General features: G+C 41.4%; 3 protein-coding genes across 3 annotated transcripts in view; 1 reads left to right on the top strand and 2 right to left on the bottom strand.

The window, feature by feature from the left end:
• The window catches only part of slc36a1 (solute carrier family 36 member 1), a 33,402-nt gene extending 28,816 nt beyond the window's left edge, over window positions 1–4,586 (bottom strand). The window contains exons 1-2 of the mRNA XM_083905814.1: window positions 4,462–4,586; window positions 961–1,058 (exon numbers count right to left, since the gene is read on the bottom strand). Coding sequence (XP_083761940.1) covers window positions 961–997 — 37 coding nt within the window. The 5' untranslated portion in view covers window positions 998–1,058; window positions 4,462–4,586. The remainder of the gene's footprint in view (window positions 1–960; window positions 1,059–4,461) is intronic.
• A 996-nt stretch (window positions 4,587–5,582) lies between these two features.
• atox1 (antioxidant 1 copper chaperone) lies at window positions 5,583–8,201 on the top strand. The gene is made up of 4 exons (XM_083906493.1): window positions 5,583–5,696; window positions 6,432–6,507; window positions 7,190–7,347; window positions 7,576–8,201. Exons 1-3 carry the CDS (start codon window positions 5,691–5,693, stop codon window positions 7,312–7,314), a joined length of 207 nt encoding a protein of 68 aa, XP_083762619.1. The 5' UTR covers window positions 5,583–5,690; the 3' UTR covers window positions 7,315–7,347; window positions 7,576–8,201.
• A 469-nt stretch (window positions 8,202–8,670) lies between these two features.
• Window positions 8,671–12,222, bottom strand: LOC310941154 (uncharacterized protein). Its single transcript, XM_083906272.1, has 4 exons — window positions 12,158–12,222; window positions 10,895–11,071; window positions 10,607–10,769; window positions 8,671–10,504 (listed from the first exon to the last, which is right to left on the bottom strand). The coding sequence occupies exons 2-4, from the start codon at window positions 11,069–11,071 to the stop codon at window positions 9,075–9,077; spliced, it is 1,770 nt and encodes a 589-aa protein (XP_083762398.1). The 5' UTR covers window positions 12,158–12,222; the 3' UTR covers window positions 8,671–9,074.
• Window positions 12,223–17,298: the final 5,076 nt, after the last annotated feature.

Raw genomic sequence — 17,298 nt, 5'->3', positions numbered from 1 at the left:
TGCATGTACAGTACTATTAAACATAGAATATCCTCATATAGGGTCGTGTTAGAGCCGTTTTTCCTTTTGAGTTCAACACAAAGATAAAGAAATTCAAACACAAACCCATCACCATCACCGCCACCTTCCATTTTTCCAATAAAAATCTGTTTTTTTTGTTCTTAAAATGATTGAAAATCAAAGAAAACCTTTCAGAGCCAAAACTAGTGGAAGAAATCTCTGTCCGATTTGAGTGAAAATCCTGTCCACGCTCGTTCATGAAGTCACAGGGAGAAACTGAAATGAAATTGTAATCTGGTTTTTAAAAATGTCGACGTTCACAAACCAAAATGATTCCGTTTTTAATGGATTTCCTTGTTTTCTCAGTCTCAGAAGCAGAGAAACCACAAAATATTCACATCGGAGAAGCTGAACAATCAGATTTTATTTGTTAACCGGTCGTTTTCAAAGTGACCTCAGTCCAACGAGACCATCAGCTGACTCCGGTTAACGTACAGAGGACAAAATGAGCCTCGTCCACTTGACTTTACTGCATGTCTCACGTCAACCTTATGATCTGTTTTTACGACAGCAGTGACAGCGACGGCGGGCGGAATGTCGACCGGCAGTTTGACGACGTAAGGACGGAGGGAAACACGACTTTTATACACAATCTTTTTCTGTTTTCCAAATTTCCAAATAATTTGCTTGAAAAGCAGGGCCCTCTCCTAGAATTCACATAAAATGTTAGTTTTAAGGCTACAAAAAGCCAATTATTATTATTTTAAAGTGGTTTTTCACTTCTAAAATGCTACACACCGGATCTTATATAGAAAACTAGGTTATTCGTGTTCCAGTAAAGACTAAATAAGTGGCATGAAGACGTCAGGGGGGATTCTGTGGGATTATACATACAGTATAATCCCGGCGTGTACACAGACCTGCGTGATATCAAAGCGTGTTTACGGGATCTTAATCTACCTTCGCCTCGTGTGTCGACGTCGCTGGAGGAGGTCATCCCAGGTCAGGCGGTCCAGTCCAGTCCAGTCCAGCCTCGCGGGTCCAGCACCGACAGCCTCCTGCGACAAAAGATCGTGACATTAGAATAATAAAAAACAACAGCGATCTTTTTTTAAAGAGGCTGTAAATCGTGTAAAGCTTGAACATTTGAAAATAATTTTTAAAATATCGAGTCTCCCGAAAACGCGTCTTTACCCCGATGTCAAGGTCAAACTTCTGTGACGAGAACATCGAGGCAAAGACAAACTTTTCATTTTCACGTCTTTAGCGAAGACGTGCGTTCAAATTCCTCATCCGGGTGTGAGGTTACTCTCGTGTATTTATCACCTGCTCGGGAAATCGTTAACTTCATTGGCTGATGATGATGATCGGCCCGGCGCATGCTTTTGTCCATCAGCAAAAGTCTTTGTTTCGAAGGACAAAACAAGGCCACGTTGTGGACATTTTGTGGAACAGAAAGAACGCAAACGTCCACAGAATGCATGAAAACAAGCCTGAAGAGGACGATTTGTACCTATTTACCGAGACATAAACACAAGACAAACAACAACTATTATGATTCGATCGATAAATCGCGTTTGAGCGGATTTTTCAGCCTCTTAAATGTGAATATTTTCTGCTTAATTTGTTCCGCACAAAAAAGAAATCTCTAAAACTTTCATTGCTCAAAACAACTCATGGATTAATGCTCCCTCTCGTCTTCCAGAATCTCCTGCCGAGCTGTCCGCTCATGAACAGCAAACTAACGGAAACGTCCAGACTTGTGGTCACGCCAAGATACGAGCTATGCAAAAGAGCAAGTTTCCCTATATTTGAAAGTCAAACGGACGACAGGAGTAAATAAACCAGATTAAGTTTGACTGATTCATCATAGACATCTTCATATAATAACATCCCGAGGCTAAACTGCACTACCACACAGATCGCTCTGTACAGAACGTTTTGACTTTTTTTATTATTATCCATCTATAAAGCTAGTTGCCTCTGTCTGTCTGTCCGTCTGTGACAGGCATATCTCGTATGATCGTTTGTCATATTACCCTGTGACTTTTGGATGTGGGCCCGACGGTGTGCATCCTTGATTTTCAAATTTTATGGAGGAATTTAAATTTTCTCTGATTTATCACGCTACACCAGGCAGGCATCGGCTCATCAGCAGCAGCTGCACTGTCTGGAGCGGGGAGGTGGGAGTGAAGAGGCTGTCCTCTCACGGTGGGTGAGACATTTTCACACTGTGAACCGCAGAACATGGCGTTATACTGAAACGACGAAGTCAATGTCCATTCACCAATACGCGAGCACATGTTTGTTTTGCATTAGCATGCGACTACTTTGCGGCTAACTTGGCGAACCTGTTTCCAAAGGTAAGCAAGCGAGGCTACGGTTAGCATTAGCGTAGAGTTAACACAATGCAAACACTGTGCAACCTCATTAGGCACAACAACAAATGTTTTCATTTTCGACTAGCATTAGCGTAGCTACATGTTGTGACTGTCAGCCTTTTACTATATTACTATAACTGAAAAATCTTCTTCAGCTCCTACTATAGGAATACATACTTCCTATGGGCACTGCACTAGTTATAATAAACGGGAACTTAAATGGGAACACACTCGGGTGATCACCTCGAAAGAATTCACACTGATTCGTTTAAAAACTGCAGACAGGAAGTTGCGAAAATGAGGACAAACCCACGGATGAACTCACGCCGTGGTTTGCAAAAGTTCGGACTGTGCAGATATTTTCAGGATCCTATGCTCGTCCTCTTTTCTCCGTTTAACATCGACTTCTGCAATATTTTATTACACAGCAGCGTCGGTCTGTCTGTGTCTGTCAATGAGTTCACAACAAGTGACCGGATAGACGAGAAACACCAGAAATATAAGACATTTTCTTTGTGGGAAGAACAGAGACATTCTATCCATCATTTACCACCGCTCGATGGACTCGACCCAGTCAAACCTGTGTAAGTGCTGTAAGTTTGAGAGTGAAACTTGATTCCTGGAGGCAGTTCCTCTTCAGGATGAGACAGCGTTTGAACATTCAGAGGAAAAAGAACAACCGTTTTTTACAGTGCGTGACCAAAGAGTCAGAGTTATAAACTAATCAGCAGTTTTCACAACGTGCACCGAGACGTCAGCGACAATGTGCAACGTTCACTCACTGCAGTGTCGTGTGCATCGTATATTGGAGTTTATCTGTTGATTATTTTCTCCATTTATCAAAAAGTCGTCTGCAAAATATCCAAAAAATAATGATGTTCTCGAAGGAAATCATTAAAACTTTCATTATATGGAGCAAAGTCACGGGAAAATACGAACTTTAACAAAGCTGTCGTGACAATGTGATACTCAGTATCGGTCTGATAGTGGCAAAAAATTTAAAAAAGTACAATCTATGGACCCTAAATATGACGTAAATGCATCAGCACAGATAAAGTGATTAAAAGAAGGAATCAGACATATATCTGTATCGATACACACTCAGGGTTATGACACTGGTATCGTATCGGACACATAAAAAGAAGGGGTATCGAGCCATCGAATGAGGAACGTGAGGACTTATTTAGAATTTAAAAACTTAAGTGGGTCTGTGTTTAAACACTGCAGACACATCACATCCTGGTTTGACAAGGGCGTGGCCAAAATCAGCTGAGTTTAAGAACTTTAATGTACACAAGAGGTGTTGACCTTTCTCAGCAACACACACACACACACAAGCTTATTTCAGTGAGGACACATCATCATAGAATCCTAGACATAAGGCATTATCGAGACAACTAAGTGCATAACCGTAGGAAAACCAACCCTTTAAAGGGGTGCTGCCCAGACAAAATCCCTATTAAATGTGGATTATTTTGGTTTATAGACGGAAAAAAAGGCATTTGAGAGAACAATGTCACTTTGAGGTTTCAAAAACACTAGTTTTTAGACACTTTCTGGACCAAACAATGCTTCGATTTTGAAAATGATCATAAAGACACATTTGGTTCTCATCAGAAATGAATGGTGATGTGATTACAGGGTGTTTTACGCTTTATTTTACCACTATTCAAGGATAAAAGTATTACGATTGGGTCACTTTTGCCTCCCAATTTTTGCTTCTTACTGTACACACTGACCTCATCGACTATGGTGATCATTATCAGGTCATTATCATGAAGCAGAAGACATGTTATGTTTATGTTATGACTGTTTCCTCACAGGTGACAATCCAAGCCAAATGAGCTTAGCCTTCATTATATTAAACCAACATAGCTGATTTAAACTAACACACACACACACACAGAGAGAGAAATAAAGCTGACATTAGCAGCACTGACTCTGCTAACAACCTGCAAATCCCTCAATTACGCGTAATCATCCATGCTAGCTCAGCTAACTGGAGATAAAGCTGGAGTTAGCAGCGGCGGCTAACGCTAGCATCAAATTAAAAACATTGAACGCGGTTGGGAAAACCTACCTCGTCTTCTCCCTCTCGGTGTTTCTCTTTCTCTCCCTCCCGTGGGCTGATTTTAGCGGACGCGACCGTCACCGTAACCGCAGAGCCGCGGGATTCATTCCGTAATCATGTCCGGGAGGTGCTTGGACACAAACAGCGGGGCAGCGGCAGTACAATGACAGAGAGGGGACTCGGCTCCTCTTCGGCTCCTCTTCGGCTCCTCTTCGGCTCCTCTTCGGCTCCTCCTCGGCTGCGCTCGGCTCTGAGCGTCGTCGTGGTGGTCACGCGCGCTGCCTCGGAGAGTGTTGTTGAGGTTAAAGCTGCTGTGTTTCAAAATAAAATCCCAAAAACAAAATTTCGGATGATTTTATTACATTTTAAGCAAATGTATCGCCACCACCACCGCTGCTGCTTATTTTAATTATGGTTATTTTACAACTTTAATCACAATCAAACTCTGACATTTGAGTGGGATTGAGGGAAGAAAGAATCACACAATAATAATACAACTTTGTACAATATTCATTCACTACGGACGGAAGCCAGGTAGGGTCATGGTGGGAAGTATTTTTTAGACTTTTGCAATCACGGGACTCGGAAATTGAAAGAGCGGAAAGTGATGTTTATTTTAACATAAATAAATAAATAAAAATTCACACAAAATCCTAGTGGAAAAAGCAGAATCAAAACGCGAAAATCAGAGTGCGGAATCGAAGCGCTTGATTTGAGAACCGGGGCAGCACGATGATTGTCATAAGGGCGGGGCACTAGGCCTCCCTGTGCTGTTCTTTGTCCGATAAAATCGCGAATTTTGTCTCGTTTTGAAAACCAAACAAACGAAAACATGTGATTTTATTTAAAAAAATAAAAATATAAAATAAAAAAAACAGAAATTTAGACACCGGGGTGGACGTTTGTTGTCCGTCAAGTTGGCCAAATTGGCTGCAGCCTCAAGGCGGAAGTGAGCAAAATGTCCTGTAACTTTATTACAAAAGCACACGACACATACTGGGAATCGAACATTTTATATCTTTGATGTGTAATTATAACATGTTTAACATTTAATGACTCATTCATAAAGACCGCAGCGTCAAAAAAAGATGTTTGCGTTTATTTTTCACACCGGAAACGCTGCTGCTCATGTCAGCGAGCTTGACGCTAAAGCAGGAAGTGACCACTTCGGGAGATTAACTCACTTTTCCCAACATCTTTCAGTCAGAGGCAGCAGTTTGTGACACGTCACTTCAACCATGACCGTAAGTTCTTACTAATCGTCGTTCCAAATGGTTATAATTTAGTTGAGATGCGTTTTTGGGATCGCATTTCTGCTCCCGGATGCTAAGTAGCCTGTAAGCTAGCTAGCTGCCTTCAAATGGATCGTTTCTGTGTTAGCGAGCACTTTGGTTGATTATTAGGCTAAAAAAATCTATTCTTTTTACTGGCCAGATTGAGCTATACTCCAGCAATTCATTGAGTTGGTGACAGATAAATAACGAAAAAAAGCGAAATCAATCACATTTTTTGGCATTCCTGACAGAAACTGACACTAATCTGCGTGTGCTGCAACGAAATTATTAGTAGTCATAGCACAAACGTCATTTAAGTAGGAAATTACAGGGTTACACACAGACAATAACAAGTTAAATTACAATAAATGTGTAAAAACATTCACCCACAAGATGAAAAACACAGGATCACAACATATTAGACTACACATGACACATTATGAACATAATTCATATTTATTTGGGATTTGATTTGACATTTTTGAAGCCGAACTCTGAAGTAATCATTAATGCCACAGTTCTCAAAGTGTGGTACGTGACGTGAGCTTCCTCTGCTGGTCCTTAACTGTACTATAATTATATATATTATACCAGTGTGTGTGATCAGAGGTGGAGCTGAGAAATGTGATGAATGGATTGATCTCTGCAGCCCGACTAATGACAGCGGCACTAATGTGCAACTCTGAACGTTTTCCTGTGCAACAGAAGCACGAGTTTCAGGTGGAGATGACGTGTGAAGGATGTTCAGGAGCCATATCCAGGATCCTCGGCAAACAGGAAGGTGAGGGGCGTCGCATCGTCTTCTTCAGACTATAACGTGAATAATATCCTCTCTGTACGACAGCAAAGAGGCAGGGATATCCTGGTTTATTTGAGTTCTTTACTATCTGTAATTAACACATTAATAACATACTACTAAATGTCCACATGGACAACTATTCAAGCTTAAACTTAAAAGATAAATGACAAGGTGTAGCAACAAAACGTCGTATTCATTGAGTGGATTATCGACTCGCGCTGTTCTCTTCAGTAAAAGAGAAAGTGCTGCTTCAGACTTTCCAAAGGCACCGTGTGACTTCTTGGCTCTGAATGTTGAGTCACATGATCCAGTTCAGTCACGTTCTATACTCAAATTAAAAAAGTGTAGCATCGGTGATGAGCAGCTCCAGCTGAAGGCCAGCAGGTGGCGTAGTGGAGCAGCGAGAACATCATCTGTAGAGAACCCAGGGGAAGGACCACTGAAGGTTGTGTTCTGTGAGGTGGACAAACTCTTAGTGCATTTAGCCCAGCTAGCATAGTTAGCCAGGAGCGCCGTATAAAGTGCTAGTTTGCCTGGACCAGACGCAGAAGATGGACGTCTCATTTCCATCTGTCATCGGTTCTTCTCTCTCGATTACAAACACCGAGGCTGCAGCCACAAACACTGACAGTAAACGCGACGACGCCTCTTTTGTTTTTCGCAGGCGTGAAGTTTGAGATCGACCTGCCCAAGAACCTGGTTTGGATCGAGTCGGACAAAGAGTCGGACTTCCTCTTGGAAGTGCTGAAGAAAAGTGGGAAGAAAGTCACGTACAACGGCACCAAATGAGAGGAATTGTCCTCCTCCACTCGTGTAGAGCAGGTGAGCGGATGACGGGATTTCCTACAGCGTTACGTTCCCACTCCTGATTGGACAAAGTAGTGACTTTGGTCCAAAATAGAGAAGCTTTTCCATCTCACAGTTCAAGCTCGACTCGACTCACATCTTAGTGTCAATCTGAGCCGAGTCGTGCTGGAACCGTCGACTGGAAAAGCGCCTTCTGAGGATCATTCAGTCTCAAATCGTCCTCATCTGTATTTCTGTCTTTAGGAAAGTGGAGGAGGAGGAGGAGGAGTCTGACGGATGATCTCCTGAAGCTGATACGCACAAAACTCTTCCCTAATTGCAGATCGTCCTTCAGTGTCGTCATTCACAAGGTCATAAAAACAACAGTGAAGTGTGATAATGTAAACATAATAAAGAAAGAAAAAACCTGAGGATCTGAAGCTGTTGTTGTTGTTGTTGACGTCCTTTAACTGAAACACATTCCCTTTCATGTACGACACTAAACGTTAATTCAGTATTACTGCATTTCCTTTTGAAGTTCACGCCGTCATTGATTATTATTATTATCATCATCAATATTATTCTACTCTTGAATGAAGGCGTCTGTGGATTCTGCATCAGGGAAAACTCACTCTGTTTCTCTGCTGAAAGCAAACCTGCTGATCAGATTATTAGGGTCACATGATTTTATTTTTGGAAACTATTTTTTCTTCTTTTTAAAGAGTGAATGAAATCTCAAGAACTCACATTACTGAGTTTTGTTTCCATAAAGACCCTACGACCCTAATCCTCTTTCCGTACAATTGAAGTAAATTCACTAACGTCTATAAATGAGCTGTTATTGACTCTGTTCTCTAAGCCTCTCTTGTTGTCTTGTTGTTATAACATGAATAAATAAATAACATCAGTTCAGTTTCAGTTTGTCTCTTTCATTCATTTATTCAGAATAAAAGTGATGGTTTATTTAATCTACTCAAGAAAATGGAACATACTACAAAAATAAAAGTGCATTGTTTGATTATTCTTATGTTCACATTTTGAACCATGTCTTTCCCTTAATTGCAATGGTCCTATTTTTCCACCAGGTGGAGCCATTGGGTGTGAAATTGTGGTTCATCCAGAAACAACAAAATAAAACTCAAGACCTTCAATTTTCTGAAACTAACAAACACATTTTGTATAAAATTACACGACTTTCAGGTCAAGAATTCTGTATTTTCTCGTTATCTGAGATCATTTAAGATGTTGAGCTTCGTTAAAATTCCGCCTGAACAAGGTTCACCCTCAGTGCACGTCACAGGAGTGTTTACTAATTTAGCGCTACCTACCGGCGGAAGAAGATGTGACATATATGGTATTTCCTCCTCATTGCGAAAGGTAAGTGCTTTTCTATCGGAAATGTCCGATATATATCCATAAGAATTCAACATCGACATAATAATATTTGTGATTGAAAAGTGCATATTTCTCTAATATACATTCGAGAAGGTCAGTGAGATTTTTCATACACGACATCTGATATAAGTTATTTACGATAAATCCGAAACTTTCGGTGCATTTGTGGTGAAATAATGTCGATTTACGCGCTAAAATAATAACCCAGGACGCTTCACGCTCACTGTGAAAACAGCACCACTAGAAATAAGCCATCAACACTGATTTACTCACCACTGAGGTCTGCACAAAGAGCTCTTATTGTGGTGACGATGTGTGACACGTATAACTTTATTTAAAAGTTGACCCGTCACTTCATGAGTTGGCTCTCATGGCTTCTCGCCTCCGTGAGTTCTCATGTGGACCTTTAGGGTTCGTTTATACCCAAAGCAATTCTTGCAGATGCTGCAAACGTACGGCTTTTCCCCCGTGTGAGTTCTGTTGTGCTTCACCAAAGTCGTCCGTTGTCCAAAAGACTTGCCGCATGTTTCACAGTAATACGGCCTCTCGCCCGTGTGAGTCCTTTTGTGGAGTTTCAGGTGGGATTTTTGCCGAAAACACTTTCCACACGTTTCGCAGGAATGAGGTTTCTCGTCCGTGTGAGTCTTTTGGTGCATGATCAAATTCGGCTGATGCTGAAAACACTTTCCACACGTTTCACAGCAATGCGGCTTCTCGCCCGTGTGAGTTTTCTGGTGCATTATCAGAGTCGGCTGATGTCGAAAACACTTCCCGCAGGTTGCGCAGGAATACGGTTTCTCGCCCGTGTGCGTTCTCATGTGGATCATTAACGTGTGCTTGCGCCCAAAGTCAGTCTTACAAATGTTGCAGATGTAAGGCTTCTCACCCGTGTGAGTCGTTTCATGGGTTTTCAAATGCCACCTTCGTTGGAAGCTCTTTCCACACGTTTCGCAGGAGTATGGCTTCTCACCAGTGTGAGTTCTCACGTGGACCATCAGGGCATCTTTGCGTGCAAAGCCACTCTCGCAAACGTTGCAGATGTGTGGCTTCTCGCCGGTGTGAGTCCTTTTGTGGACGATCAAAGTCTGTTTTTCTCCAAAACACTTTCCGCATGTTTCACACGTGTACGACTTGTCGCCCGTGTGAGTTATTTTGTGGGCTATCAAATGCGAATTTTGCCTGAAACTCTTTCCACACGTTTCACAAGAGTAGGGTTTCTCGCCGGTGTGAGTCCTCGTGTGAATCAACAAAACACCTTTGTTTGTGTAGCATTTGCCACATGTGTTGCAAGAAAATAGTGTCTTTCCTGTGTGAACTTTCTGGTGTAAATTTAACGTACACCTATGTGCATATTTTTTCCCACAAGTGTCACATTTAAAGGACTTTTTACTCGTTAGAGTTTCAGACTCAATCTTTGACACATTTTCTACTTTGTTCCCGCAACTTTTCCTTTTGTCGTGTTTGTTTTGTGACTTCGACACAGAGTCGACGTGGTGACTTCCTGTGTGACCTTGACTCTCAGGTACAGGAGAGCTGTGACAGAGGAGCTGGTGGTCACTGTCAGGTTCTGGTTCCGTGTGATCACTTTCCACATTATCCAGAGTCAACATGATTATATCCGCCTCCTGTTTCACTTCAAGCTGTTCTCCCTCATGACTGGTGCAGATTTCCTCCTGCTCCTCTTTAATCTGTCCTGACTCTGGTTCCTCTTGGTCCAGACTGGAGTTCCTCTCCTGGTTCCAGAGCTGCTGCTCAGTGAGAACCTCCTCCTCTTTACAGACATGCTGCTGTGGAAGCTCTACAGACACAAAGAGACACAAAGGAACAGTTTATAACTGGCATTAAAAGCTCCAGATTTTGTGGGTGAAACTCTAGCATGCAGATTTGTGTCTGATCATACCACTGAGGACACTTTCATAAATCATCTTTAAAGTATCAAAGGCGTCTTTCGCGTCTCCTGCGTCCGTTTCCCACGGACAGAAGACTTCCGCTTCAAAACCGTCCGTGGTTCTCTTGGCCAGGAGCAAGACTGGACGCCGCTCTAGAAGAGTCCACTCGTGTAGCTGGAACAAAAGTGATGAACAAAGATCATTAACACAGAGAAAAACTCTGCTTTCTGCTTCAACACCTGTAAATCTCCGGTAGTTATTATTTCGCGACAGTCGTGTAAAATTAAAAGTCAGCCCACCAGTAGATTTGTTGCGTCATATAATTTCTTGACGCTGCTGTTTTTTCCTCGAGATCTTTGTTTTTTACGACTCTCAGGCATTTGTTTGTCGCGCCACTCGGCGCCGCAGCGCCGACACGACTCGCCGCCATCTGCCGTGTTCTCGTGGCAGGCGTGGCACTCAGTTTGAGTGGGCATCTGGAGAGAAACACACGAATAATGACAACAACAGTATTTAATGGAATATGTACATAGGTGTATAGAGGCCCATTTCCAGTGTTCTAACATTGTGTTTGCTAATGGCGTTAGAAGGCTATTGGACGATTAGAAAACCCTCGTGCAATGATGTTAGCACAGCTGAAAACAGTTTTGCTGGTTCTTTGACGAGAGGGCAAAATGATTATTTTGAATAAAAATAATTATTTCTAATCTTGTCAATGTCTTGACTATATTTTCTATTCATTTTGCAACTCTTTGGATGAATAAAAGTCTGACTTTTAAAGGAAAACTTGGAAAAACTGTATAGGTGAGGCCAAACTTTTGAACGGTAGTGTAGTTGGTGAAAATTGGGGGGGGGAATGATCACGATATTTGGATTTGGACAATTTAATGTCCCGTTTTCTGTTGTTTTCATTTCCAATATCACAAATAAAATAACAATGTTGGGTTCAGAGTTCAAAGTTAATGTTTATTTTAAATGCCTAAAATGCACGGTCCAAGTAGTAAGGGGTGAAATAAACGGAGGACGTTCTCCTAACTTCACCCTTAATAGATGCTGAAACAACTAATCGATCAATCGATTATTGATTGCTAAATTAATTGTCAACTACTTTGATAATAGATTTATCGATTTGAAGCTTGTGGACAAAACAAGACATAGGAGAACATCATCATTTCCAGGTTTGACAAACACGGATCAACGTCTTCTGACATTTTATGGCCCAAACGATGACTCAATGAATCGCGAAAATAATCGACAGATGAATCATTACGAAAATAATCGTTAGTTGCAGCTCTAGATGCTAACGTGAATGTTTTGTGTCTTCGTTTTACGGCACAGTACAGTCAGCTTTAATTATTCGACTATTCTGACGACCGCGACAGCGCTTATGCTAGGGATGTTAGCCGACATGCTAGCGGTTCGTATTCGGACGATATTAACTATTCTACCCTACAAATACGTCGATGTGTTCGGACTCACTGTCATGGAAATATTCGACAACGTTTCCTTAAAAATACACAGACGTTCCACAACGGCGTGTGAAGCGTCTTAAAAGCACTTACCTTAAACCGATCAGGAAACACTGAGCAGCACCCGACATAACACCGTTCACACACTGTGCTCGTACACAGCCGTGACGTCACTCTGGAAAAATATCTTCCTGGACTTTTTTGTGTCGCCTTTATGAACATTTAACGAACACCAAACTCTGTGAATTAACATTTATGTACATAAAAACATTTGTAAATCTCTAGATTCGACCTGTGAACGGTTTCTACTTTCCCAGCGGAAGTAGGCCAACACAAAGCGGAAGTAAACAAACACAGCGCTAGCAGTGTTAGCTCCGTGTTGACATTAGCACCGGAAAGACGGTGGTGTGTTCACTTGTTGCAGGGTAAATATTTAGTGACGGCCAATTGAAACCTTTATGGAGGTTTAACGAAAACCAAACTCTGTGAATTAAGATATGGATACAAAAAAGAAACAAAAAAAACATTTGTAAATCTCTCAATTCGTCCTGTGAACGGTTTCTACTTTCCCAGCGTAAGTAGACCAACACAAAGCGGAAGTAAACAAACACAGAGCTAGCAGTGTTAGCTCCGTGTTGACATTAGCACCGGAAAGACGGTGGAGTGTTCACTTGTTGCAGGGTAAATATAATAGTGGTGGACAAGTGATGCCTTACGAAGCACTGAGGCTTTTCTCACAATTGTGTGTTGAAAAAAAGATGCAAAGCTTCAACGCTTCAGTGACGGCGACATCTGGTGGACAACTGAAGCCATAGCAACCTGTCAAGAGCACGACTGAAGCACTGACAACTGTTTCAATCCCACGTCAGCAATAAAGGTTTAGAAAAGACTGTGTGGTCGTTTGCGTGTTTTGTTCATTCACACTCGTCCATAATGTAAAACATCCCGGATTAAGCCAAAGAATAAATCTAAATGATATGAAGGGTTAAATGTTGGTTAAGGGTTTATTTATTTGATCATGGTATATGTGAACTCGGAAAAATCGTTTTTTTGTATTACGTGTTTTACACCAGTGTCCAGATCATAGTTTGTCACAGGAGAACTTGTATGGTCGAGGAAGAATGTTTGTTCACAGAAGCAGACGGGTTATTTGTGTTCACAGGTTTTTATCCGGAAACAGAATTTGTCCACTGTGGCTTCAGTCTGCTCCTCTTCTGGCTCATCAGCTCTGGGAAAAATAAGCCAATGAAACGCTCATGTCCTCAAAGGAACTCACATGCTCCACCTTCTGGACTATAATGGTCATTTGAATGCAGGGTTGGGTAGGTTGTCTAAATTCAGTTCCGTTCCATCTGGACTTGAATAAGGAGTTGACTGAATTGACCTTTTTTTAATAGTCATTGTTGTAAATGAACCAATAACTATCCAATTTGAAGCTAACTTCCTTCTTATTTTACTTTTATGCCAACTGTAACCTGTTCCTTTGTGTCTGTAGAGCTTCCACAGCAGCATGTCTGTAGAGTGGCTGATTTGTGGCTCCTGTTATTTGGTTACTTTTGCTTCAAAAACACTTGGTTTCATTGAGGATTGAGGTTTTATTTCAACAGGTAAAAGAAGATGAGTTTCTGACAGACCATCACTTCATCACTGTAAAGTTTTACACATGTTGCCTCATTTCACAGATAATTCATTTTGTTTTGATACATTGACACATCGTACACTTCTATAAAGAAATTTAAAAAATCAATTCAGCCATTTTGCCAAAGTTTCTTTAAGTCGATCAGCTTTTCAAAAACAAAGAATCCTACGTCATTCACAATCCATTTACAGAATCCTGAACCTGAAGCAGTCGGCTGTTCTGTTTTATGACAGTATTATCATTATTAGTGTATTAATATTAGTAGTAGTAGTATCTAATGGTTATTTTATTAGATAATGATAAAGTTGAGGGACATTTTTACTAATTTAAGTGAAGAGAAATCCTCATTGTCTCAAACACATTTTCTAAATTACAGATACAAATAAAAAACACTTTCCAAATGTTTCACAAGCACATGGTTTCTCAGGGTCTCCGCAGGTTTCAACAAGTCAAATTTAAGACTTTTTAAGACTTTAAAACCATAATGAATACTATTTTAAGACCCATTTCAAATCCAAAGACATGAAGGAAAATCAGAGCCACAAATGGTTGAACTTGCAATTCGGCTTAGCTGTGGGTTTTCATTGTTTTCTCCGCTGCTATGCTAAGCTGTAACACAACGCAGCGCACAAGCAGAACACTAGCTGGTGGTGCTCGATAGATTCTCTGCTTGCAGCACAGATAGCCTAGTTTAGTTACGTGTTGTAGGTGTGTTATCACATCCTAAAAAATAGAAACATTTCAAAGTGAGACTGCAGTTAATGCACATTTTTAATAAAAGTAATGTTAAAAGATTTATTTATAGACCTTTCAGAATTGTATTCAAGACCTTTTATGAGATTTTAGGAAAATGTAAGACATTTTAAGGCCTTTGTCTATAACACTTTCATTTCACGTGTGTGAGTTCTCATGTGCGTCACCACAGTCGAAGAATGAGCAAAACTCTTCCCACATATTTTACATGAATACGGCTTCTCACCTGTGTGAACCCTTTGATGCTCTGTCAAAACACATCTTTGTCTAAAACTCTTTCCACAAGTTTCACATGAATACGGTTTCTCACCCGTGTGAACTCTTTCATGCTCTGTCAAAATACATTTCTGACTAAAACTCTTTCCACACGTTTTACAGGAATACGGCTTCTCACCTGTGTGAGTTCTTTCATGGCATATCAAATGCGATCTGCATCCAAAACTCTTTCCACATGTTTCACACGAATACGGCTTCTCACCTGTGTGAGTTCTTTCATGCTGTGTCAAACCACATCTTTGACTAAAACTCTTTCCACACGCTTTACAGGAATAAGGCTTCTCACCTGTGTGAACTCTCATATGTTTATCGAGCAAACACTTACGAGGAAACCTTTTTCCACAAGTGTCACATTTAAAGGTATTTTTAACAGTTTTACCCGTCTTTGACGTGTGACAGTTGTCCATTTTGTTCACACCACTTCTCTTCTGTGGATTTTCCTCTGCATTTCTATTAGACACAGAGTCAAGGTGGTTACTTCCTGTGTGACCTTGACTCTCAGCTACAGGAGAGCTGTGACAGAGGAGCTGGTGGTCACTGTCTGGTTCTGGTTCCATGTGGTCACTTTCCACATTATCCAGAGTAAACATTATTATATCCTCCTCCTGCTTCATTTCAAGCTGTTCTCCCTCATGGCTGGTGCTGATTTCCTCCTGCTCCTCTTTAATCTGTCCTGACTCTGGTTCCTCTTGGTCCAGACTGGAGTTCCTCTCCTGGTTCCAGAGCTGCTGCTCAGTGAGAACCTCCTCCTCTTTACAGACATGCTGCCGTGAAAGCTCTAGAGACACAAAGAGACACAAAGGAACAGGTTACAGTTGGAAAAATAGCTGTCAGGGAAAAAATGTAATCTTTTGTCCCTGTTGATAAAAACATATCTCAATCTATAAGGAAGACAGTGCTTTAAGTGTCAGTCTACTTCATCTGTCTACAATTAACAACTTCATATTTTGTTGGGTTAGGGTTTAGTGAAATAACTGAATCTATTGTTATGTGGATGAGACAACAGTGAAATAAGTCCAACATGAGTCACATTCACTTGTTAGTATTTATAAAGATCATTGTGCTTTTACAGACCTATTCGCTGGAACTTTACTCGAGGTTGACAAACGATCTCCAACAGTTTGCTCTGACGATTCACCTCCTCCTCGAACTCGACGATTGTTCGTTCATAGGCTGAGAATATTTCTTCAGCAGCAGCAGTTAGTCGCTCTGTGATTAAATGTCTCAAACACTGACGTGAAGACATCACTTCAAGCTGTTCTCCCTCACGACTGGTGCAGATTTCCTCCTGCTCCTCTTTAATCTGTCCTGACTCTGGTTCCTCTTGGTCCAGACTGGAGTTCCTCTCCTGGTTCCAGAGCTGCTGCTCAGTGAGAACCTCCTCCTCTTTACAGACATGCTGCTGTGGAAGCTCTACAGACACAAAGAGACACAAAGGCACAGGTTACAGTTGGAAAAATAGCTGCAGACCGTAGCAGCTGATGATTCACAAACAGCAGTTACACACACACACACACACATCTATAGCACAGCGTCTCAGCTGCTGTCAAGTTACCATAGCAGCCTATATGTGATTCTGATTTCGCCCAAACGTGCGTCCGCGCATCCTCAGTGGCTGCACTGGCCCGTCACACCCATAGAGCGGCAGTCTCTCCACCCGCAGGTGCCAGGGAGAAGATATCAGTCAACACTCACTGCAAACCGGATGTAACCGCGGTGTTCAAGAGAATCAATGGCCCGTTAGTGGGAAGTTCGAGGTATATTTTATCGTAATGATATGAATTTTTAATATACCGCCATACCGGTGTATTTGATTACAACACACCGTTTCAGACGGAGCCCTTTTCAATGTTGCACATCTAAACACGCATGGTGAGACTGCGAGGTTTGAGGTTAAAAGCACTCTGGTGTTACGTGAAGATGGATAGGATATACATGGAAAGTTCAGAAATCGAACTACTAGTAGAACATGCTCACGAAGAAGAACTCGTAGAAGTGTGCTTTGCCAGTGGACGCGCTCTGCATGTAAACGTTTCATTAATGTTTATATATTTGTTTCAATCACTGAATGATGCCTGTCATATTTGGGACAAGAGTCAGGATCTTAAATCACTTGCACAAAACGTTTGATCACCACTCAGCATTTGTTTGTTGTCCATTTAAACCAGTGTGCGCAGAGGGGCTCAGAATGCCCCATTTTTACCTCAAATTTTCAAAAGCTCTGCATGCCCAGCAATTTTTTTTTAGTGGGGGGGGGGGGGGGTGATGCGGCACATCCTCACCCAGACTCTAACTCATGCGGCCCCCAGGCAAATTGAGTTTGAGACCCTTGATTTAGAGTGACCAATTCATCCGGGAGAACATGCAAACTCCTTTAAGAAAGGCTCTTTGTTCCAACCGGGGATCCAAGCCAGCAACCCATATTAAGTCCATGTTGGTAAAATATAGATATATATTAATATACAAGAACGACAGTGTTTAAGTACATGTAGCTTCTATTCTTCTTCTGTTTGTTTCATTCTACTGTTCTGAATGTTAACTTTACATTTTAGATTTTCTCTTTAGT

This window comes from Microchirus variegatus (assembly GCF_963457635.1).
Source record: "Microchirus variegatus genome assembly, chromosome: 19".
Classification (NCBI taxonomy): Eukaryota; Metazoa; Chordata; class Actinopteri; order Pleuronectiformes; family Soleidae; genus Microchirus; species Microchirus variegatus.
Note: the sequence above shows the minus strand (reverse complement) of the source record. Positions and strands in the feature narration are given on the sequence as shown.

What these genes read in the sequence shown, in the direction of transcription:
- atox1 (XM_083906493.1), top strand. An exon ending in GATCCTCGGCAAACAGGAAG is followed by an intron (nt 6,508 to 7,189) that starts GTGAGGGGCGTC and finishes TGTTTTTCGCAG; the next exon opens with GCGTGAAGTTTGAGATCGAC.
- LOC310941154 (XM_083906272.1), bottom strand. Translation starts at nt 11,071, where the DNA reads ATGCCCACTCAAACTGAGTGCCACGCCTGCCACGAGAACACGGCAGAT. An exon ending in ATGACGCAACAAATCTACTG is followed by an intron (nt 10,770 to 10,894) that starts GTGGGCTGACTT and finishes CTTTTGTTCCAG; the next exon opens with CTACACGAGTGGACTCTTCT. An exon ending in TTATGAAAGTGTCCTCAGTG is followed by an intron (nt 10,505 to 10,606) that starts GTATGATCAGAC and finishes TTGTGTCTGTAG; the next exon opens with AGCTTCCACAGCAGCATGTC.